This window comes from Centroberyx affinis, unplaced genomic scaffold (genome assembly GCF_046629955.1).
Source record: "Centroberyx affinis isolate AG114_WGS23_722 - 3 ecotype Tasmania unplaced genomic scaffold, CSIRO-AGI_Caff_v1 ptg001542l_1, whole genome shotgun sequence".
Taxonomy (NCBI): domain Eukaryota; kingdom Metazoa; phylum Chordata; class Actinopteri; order Beryciformes; family Berycidae; genus Centroberyx; species Centroberyx affinis.
In genome coordinates, this window is record NW_027279998.1 from 81,379 (window position 1) to 89,747 (window position 8,369).

General features: G+C 39.9%; 1 protein-coding gene across 1 annotated transcript; it reads left to right on the forward strand.

Annotated features, from left to right (window-relative positions):
- Window positions 1-754: 754 nt before the first annotated feature.
- Window positions 755-8,010, forward strand: neu1 (neuraminidase 1). The gene is made up of 7 exons (XM_071527495.1): window positions 755-1,039; window positions 1,557-1,743; window positions 3,615-3,877; window positions 4,829-5,011; window positions 5,337-5,556; window positions 6,289-6,525; window positions 6,634-8,010. The coding sequence occupies exons 1-6, from the start codon at window positions 770-772 to the stop codon at window positions 6,507-6,509; spliced, it is 1,344 nt and encodes a 447-aa protein (XP_071383596.1). The 5' UTR covers window positions 755-769; the 3' UTR covers window positions 6,510-6,525; window positions 6,634-8,010.
- Window positions 8,011-8,369: the final 359 nt, after the last annotated feature.

The following is an 8,369-nucleotide window of genomic DNA, read 5'->3' on the forward strand; positions in this document are numbered from 1 at the left end:
TATTGGTATTTTATTGGCATTATAAACATTATAAACAGACAGAGAGACCGACCTCATGCACTTTGTTAATTTTCTTTGGTATCATGTTATGGACTGGCGGTTTTACTGGAACTGTCACACATTAACTCATGCCTTGGCTGTGGATTCAGGGGGTCAAACAGGGGGCACACACACACACACACACACGCACACAGCCACAAATGAATCTCCTTCTGTGGAAATGTGGACATTTTCTTGTTGTTTGCTGTTACATTTGATGTTAATAAGATTTAATTCTAAACAGGTATTTAAATTTAGTTTTACTTTGTGTTACTGACCTAAACTGAGTCACAGTAACATGGCTCACCTAAATTACAGCAGCTGCTGGTGTGTGTGTGTGTTGCAAAGTCTGCCCCCATGTGGATAAAGGCGGTAAGTTTTGTTGTTTTTTTATGAGACATAAAAAATATGGGAAATTTAATTGGTCATGAATTGCACTTAAATACTGACAATAATTATCCAGATCTACTGCAATTCATACAGTGGGAAAAACATTTGGTTCCAGCTGAAAGGCGCTGGAAGTCCTTACAAGATGTTTTTTTCAGCAGGGGGAAATACTTTACAGCGGCAAAAAACATAAAGTATGTGCAACGATGTGAGATATTAACATTGTATCTCAATATGTCTAATACTGTCTTATATTTTCAAGGTTTCATTTTTTTATTCCGATCCGTGACGACAGAGTCATGTGACCGTCCACCTTGGTCATATGATCAAAATTTTGCAGTGGATGCGCTCAGCTCAGCAGCACAGAGAGATCGGGGTGTTTTCGACTTTGGAGTGTTTTCAACTTTGTCTCTCTCTCTCTCTCTCTCTCTCTGCCTTTCTCTGGTTTTCTTTTGAAACCCATCGCTTCATTTCAGCTTCATTTGACGGAGTAAAGTCGATGTTGGCAGGAGTTGGATCTGGATCTAATATGGGAACAAGAGGCCGCCGTGTTCCGCTGACATTACTTGTCTGGGCTGCGCTGCTTCCCTGTGTTTTTACCCGGTTGAGACAGGTACAGTGGTTCTTCCCCGGCTCCTAGTGATGTGTGTTGTCGCATTTTTGTCGCAGCATTGCTTTCAGGTGTAGCTTCTGCGGCCTCAGGGTTGTTGTTGAGGTTTGCCGACAAACAGGCCATCTCTTCCTGTGTCGAGATAACATCATCACTTGATCATATTTCTCTCTGCTGGTCACATGCTGTAGTTATTTCTCCTGAGTTTACACTTCCCTAAAATGGTTGTTGCTCTAGGTTGGCAAGGTTAAAACTCCTATTCCCTCCCCTAAGCCTGCGAGTCAGCCTGTCTGTCTTTCTTTCCATAAAATTGATTTGTATAGCGCCTTTTGAAACAAGGTTACAAAGTGCTTTACAAGATAAGAAATACAGCATAGACAAGAGCCAAGTAAAACATAAATAAAAGACAATAAAAAGAATAAAACAGTATTTTAGGTAATGGAATAAAATACAGTGAAAAACTTAAGATAGAAGGTCCTGCTCCTCATTTTCTGTCTCCCTCCATCTGTCTCTCCCTCAGATTGAACCACTGTTGGTTGAGGAGCAGCTGCTGTGGGGGAGCAAATGGGCCGAGGTGGACACCTATAGGATCCCCCTGATCACCTTCACCCCCAGGGGAAGCCTGCTGGTCTTCGCCGAGGCCAGGAAGGATTGGAGCAGAGACATAGGAAAAAAGTTCATCGCACTGAAACGATCCACAGACAGAGGTCGGTGGACTGGACAGTCACATGAGAGACAAACAAAAAGACAAAAAGTATACACACAAAACACACACTCATACACACACACACACACAAATAGAGAAAGTGTGGCGCTTAACAGATGCACATTTGGGAGTGGAAATATATACTGCATTCTAGGGCTGGGCGATATGGACCAAAAATCATATCTCAGTATTTTTAGGCTGAATGGCGATACACGATACATATCTCGGTATTTTCTACGAAGTGGGCTAAATGTTCAGTTGTAAGTAGGGCTGGGCGATATGGACAAAATCAAATATCACAATATTTTTGACCAAATACCTCGATATCGATATTGCGACAATATTGTAGGGATGACTATTGGTGCTTTCACAAAATATTTACACAATGAGATTTTGGATAAATAATCATCAGTAATGTGGATATAATGACTAAGTGGGTAAAGGCAGATATTAGAACAGCTATAACAGTCTGGTAAGTTCAGAAAATCACATCACTTTACTGTAATGCAGCCTTTAAAACCAGGAAAAGACAACACTTATGCCATATCATGATATTACGATATCCAAAATGTAAGACGATATCTAGTCTCATATCACAATATCGATATAATATCGATATATTGCCCAGCCCTACTGCATTCACAAAACAATTCAATATATTGACAATGAAATATTGTCACCACAATAGTCCATGATTACTTATGTTGAGGATAGTTTCCATTTTTTTTCCTTGATGAAAATAGATAGTGAGGACAATTTGTAGCTACTTTGGCATCAAACTGTACTTTTAAATTATGAATATTGCTACCTGATGGTAATCAGTCATAACCAAAACTGCTATCTTTTCAATTTCGACTTCTCTCGATTTTTTTATTGCTCAACAATGAAAAGTGTGATTTTTCTTGTACCACAGTTTTATTATTGTTAAATGTCTAATATATTCTTTATAACAGAAAGCAGCATCACGACAAAAACAGAAGTTGCAAACAAACAACATACTGTACATTAGCAAAAATTCAGTTAATACACAGGGAATACAGGTGTGATGTGCAGGAAATAAAAGCTAAGTTATTCCTTGAAGGAACATGTCTACTTTGTGATTTGGGAGAAACTTGATAATGTCATTCATTTTATGTTCTGCTGTCCGGCATATGTTGATCTAAGAAGTGTGTTGTATAGCAAAATGGCTTCTGTTTCTATGAATTTCTTTTGGCTAGATGATTATGAAAAACTTGAACTATATTTTAGAAAGGGTAGTTTCCATAACGCTTCATTCGTAAAGCATGGGGAAAAAGGCAGAATGTTGTGTTTGTGTGATATCTGAGTTTGATCTGTTTCTTTGTTATGATGCTATACATCCATGTAACTACTTGGCAGTGTCATGTAAGTCTGTGTGTGCTGGGCCTTGTGTGTATGACACTTAAATAAACTAATTAGGGCTGCTAATTAGGGCTAATTATTTTCATTGTCGATTAATCTGTTGATTATTTTCTCGATTAATCGATTAGTTGTTTGGTCTATAAAATGTCAGAAAATGGTGAAAAATGTTGATCAGTGTTTCCCAAAGCCCAAGATGACGTCCTCAAATGTCTTGTTTTGTCCACAACCCAAAGATATTCAGTTTACTGTCATAGAGGAGTAAAGAAACTAGAAAATATTCACATTTAAGAAGCTGGAATCAGAGAATTTTGACTTATTTTTCTTAAAAAATTACTCAAACCGATTAATCGATTATCAAAATAGTTGGCGATTAATTTAATAGTTGACAACTAATTGATTAATCGATTAATCGTTGCAGCTCTAAAACTAATCAATCAATCAGTCAAAAACAACCAAACTCACTTGATGTTTTGTGTGGATCCGTCTTTCCAGGAGCCACCTGGTCGCCCATTTCCTTTATTGAAAATGACGGACAGAGGCTGGACGGCATGAACCTGGGCGCAGTGGTGGTGGACGAGGAGACTAAGTCGGTGATACTGATCTACTCCATGTGCTTCCACAATGAGCAGTGCAGCCCGTCCAGCACCATGATGATAGAGAGCAAGGACGACGGCCTCAGCTGGACGGCGCCTAGGAACCTCTCCATCCAGCTGGGAGTCATGAGCTTTGCTCCTGGGCCGGGCTTCGGCATCCAGGTGAGAGGCTGCAGCGTTATACTGTCAAAATAAGAAAAATATTTTGGCATGATATTTTCAATAGCCTTTATTGGCTATAGGAGGGTCTATGCTGGCTACACACGATCAATATGATATGATGATATTTGGAATGTTTGGAACTTGAAGAATGAGCTTAACCTTCCACTTCCTGTTTGTTAAAACTGCAGAATGCAAACACCTATCTGGGCTTTTTGTTTGTCTACCCTCTTTCTCCTCATGTGATGCTTGTTATGTTATATCACCCTGTTATTAGATTAAATTGGATTGGATTATTGTCTGTTATAGTGGAACATTATCTTTAGCCTATCCCTCATACATGCAATAAGTACATACAATGCATACAAAGCAGACAATGGTGCATTTGAAATGGTCGCAGCAATAGAATTACTATATAGCAAAGAGTGAGCATCTGTATAGCTTAAATTATAAATATTTTTTGTACAGATTCCTGCTAGCTCTTGGGACCCTAAACCTTCTGTGGGAGCTGTGAAATTATGATTCCTGCTTTGCTATGCAATGAGATGTTGAGGATGTCAGAGAGCTGCTTTTGTGGTTCGCCAGTAACTTTCCCTTCAATTTTAACTATGTCGGTCGGCGTGTTTTTACTCTTTGCATTTACGTTCCCATCGTCTTGTAACACAAAGAAAATGCTTTCCTCTTGCCGTTTGTTGGCCGTTTTAAGAATCATGTAATTGCTCTCGTACATATAGCAAATTTCTGTGTTCAGCAAACCCATTTGAGATTTACAGTTTGATTTTTACAAAGTGAAGTGACTGCTGAGTTTTGTTTTTAGAGCTTCACTCACACTGATCGCAGTTCCACAATTGTACAGAATTCAGTTTCTTTTTTTAGAATGAAATTTACCCTTTCTTTGTGCAGTTTTGTGTGTTATGTGATGAGGCTATGTCCCTTCATATCTTTGTTCTACAGAAGCGCTACCTGCCACATAAGGGGCGGTTGGTGGTGTGCGGGCATGGGAAACTGGATAGGGACGGAGTTTTCTGCATCCTGAGTGACGACCACGGCAAAAACTGGCGCAACGGAGCCGAGCTGAAGAGCATTCCTTACAAACAGGAGAAGAAATATCTGGACTTCACCCCTGATGAGTGCCAGGTACACTTGGTGCTGTTCATGAAAATATATTGCGAATCAGACAATGTTGCTCACATCTTTTCCTGACAAGGCTTGCATCACTTAAAGCTGCTACGTGTAGCATTTTAACATGAATAAATAATTACCACGTTAGTTTTGAGACGTTAGTATTCACGTTAATACATTGACTGAGAACATTGGCAGCCTCTATCCTCCTCCACACTGCATTTTGCATTGTGTGCCACCCGGTCTGATTTTGTGGGAAATCTGGTGGATTGCTTCACGGGACAAAACAGGAGAGTTGTTTCTCACTTGCCTCTCACTTCATCTCTCTGTCTCCCTTCAGCCGTTTGAGATGACGGACGGCAGCATCGTCATCAATGTGCGGAACCAGAACAACTACCACTGCCAGTGTCGCATAGTGGTGCGCAGCTTTGACGGCGGAGAGACCCTGCCCCTAGACCAGGTGTCATTTGACCACGCGCTGGTGGACCCCGTAGTGGCAGCTGGTGCTCTGCAGAAAGAAGGAGTGCTCTACTTCACCAACCCAGCCAGCACTGTGAAGAGTAAGGACTGTTTCTGAAGCATAACACCACAGTCAAAAGCCACTACTGGCTGTTCTGCTGCAGGTTTGCTTTACCTCTCAGAAGTCATGAGCTCCTGTTGTTTTCAAAAATACAATTACAAACAGCTCACAGAGACACACTGCTGCCTTGACTAAAGTAATCCATCATTTTCAATAACACATGTATTGTATAATTTCCTAACTTGACTTTATAAGGCCAATTGCAGTCATATCAAAACTAGTTCAATTCGGCCAGAAAATAACAGTGTAAATAACAGCGCGCAGTAATGGAAAAAGTGGAAATAGTCCCCATTAAACACAATAATTAGCTGCGTGATTACGTTATTTTTGTAAAAACTGCAATACACATGCTACACATGCTACACATGCGTTAGTCAATGCAGCAGCATGTGTCTGAGCTGTTTATAAGGGATTTTTTAAAAGAATTTCAGCCTCTGACTGTGACAAACACACCAGCGGGTTTAGCCTTTTCATGAGCTTTAATGGCAATAGGAAAAAAGTTAAATTACACCAGTGTTATCCTTTAAGTTGGGGGTCAACAGAATCTCTTCTTCTCGGAGCGTTATTGACTGTTGTAGTTGTTGTTTTCCTTCATGCTAAAAAAAAAGTTATATTTTAGTATGAGTTCTGTGTGTGTGTGTGCATGTATATGAGTGAGTAAGCTCTGATTTCTTGCATTAATGTCACTGTCTCTACCCCGTGTCTCCCTCAGGAGAAAAACTCACCTTACGCTGGTCTCTGACCAATGGCACGACTTGGGAGGATAACGCTGTCCAGATATGGGCGGGGCCGAGTGGCTACTCCAGCATGACATCACTGGACAGCGGCAAGGCAGAGGACAGGAATTACATCTACATCATCTACGAGAAGGGCCACAATGTCTCTGACGAGACCATCTCATTCGTTAAGATCCACCTTTACGGCGGACTGTAGAGCTTGGCAGTGGGAGGTAAGGAGGAGAGGGAGGAGTCACTGACAGATTTGGTAAAAAACTAAATATCTCTGAGCATGCATCCTTCCACACTGTAATGACTTCACCTTGTTTTTTTCCTCCCAGATGCAGAAGCTGGAGGGAAAGGACGCAGGAAGAGGTTTATTCCCAACACTTTCTCAGACAGACTAAATTGGACTTTTAAACCTCAAGCTCAACACCATGAGTGGCACAAGCTTTGGGTTTAGTCTGTACATCTCTTAACGCCTAATCTTCCTGCTCTCTAAGACAAACTAGTCCCAGCTCCATGTTTTTGTTCTGGGATACGGAGGATGGAGTTTGTGTCGCCAAGCTATAAAAACAGCTGTGTTTTGCTATAAAATTTGCAAATTTGCACAAAAAAAATTCAGTTGCCAGCTCCTAGACAACAGTAAATATGACCAGTTAGGAGAAGGGTACAATATTGAGCAAATTATTTTGACAGATCAATCACACTAGTTTCCATGCAACATAAATCATACTATCATAAACATGTAAATATGATTATTATTATGTAAGTATATTCTGAAGTCGTCAACAATGCCACATTTTTACCCTAAAATACTACACCAAAGTATCACCATAATTACCATTCAATGGTTCTACTAGCAGTCTTCCATGCAGAAGCAGAGCAAAGCCACAAAGGGCAAGGTGACCAGCTCTTACTAGTTTGTCTCGCTATTATGTTCTTTAAAGTTTGGACCTTGGAATGCGTGTTTTTATAGTGCATAGTACTGTTGTATGGGGCAACGCTTTATGAATCTTAAGTACATCAGGAATTTATTGATTATCTGTCAGTCACTCACCTTAGAAACTGGGAAAGTTATATTAGGCACTTGTATGAAATGTGTCCTTTTTATTCAAATAATATACAATCATATACTGAAACTGGTTCAGCACTCCTTGGTGACCCACTTTCAAAGCATATATTGGTCTGTGCTAATGATTATAATGAGGAATTTTTTGCCTTTATTGACATGCATGATAGGATTGTGCCATGAACTAATGCGGATTGAATTTCTTCTACCTTTGTAATGAGATTAAATGTGTTAAGGCCACATGATCTTCTCCAGAAAGTGACTTCCAGAAAATGCGTCTATGACTGTTGATAGCCTTTTGTGATGAGTATGCTATTGAACAGACTCTGCTTTGCCCTACTGGGGTTTGAGATCAGAAGTGGTTTTAGAAAATCAATGATAGTAATGAAAAAAGGGATGTGTGTGTGTGTGTGTGTGTGTGTGTGTGCGCGCGTGCATGTACATGTGACTGTATGAGAGTGAGAAAGCAAGTTCATCATGTGGCCCAAGTATCCTCTTTTGTACATCATGTAATTCTATTATTTCCTAATGTCATGACCACTCTTTAAATCAGATTTGTACCCACGGTTACATTTTCTTCATCCCACACATTCTGATCTGTACTTTTTTCTCATGGGAATTTCAATAGAGTAAATAAATTGTGATTTCTAACAGATTGCATACCGTTGTATTTATTGTGAACATGGTCCTCCTGATTTGCGGTGTCATACAGCTTTTAGGCAAACAAGTCAAACCATTCTCCTGAGCACGGTTTCTGATACCACAAAGATATCAAATACTTTATCTTCAACGATACTGTGTAAAATAGCCTGGTGTGCTTGTGCATTATGTCAGTGATTTCAACATGGTAGAGGGAGAGGGCTTGATTTAAACCAATGCTAATAGGAAATAAAGTTGAAATGATACATCTTCCCATGCATCATCATTTCAACTTACTTTCCTATATCCTATTAAACCAATGCTAATAGGAAAGAAAAACATATTTATGTTTCTGGCGCTGTGTTA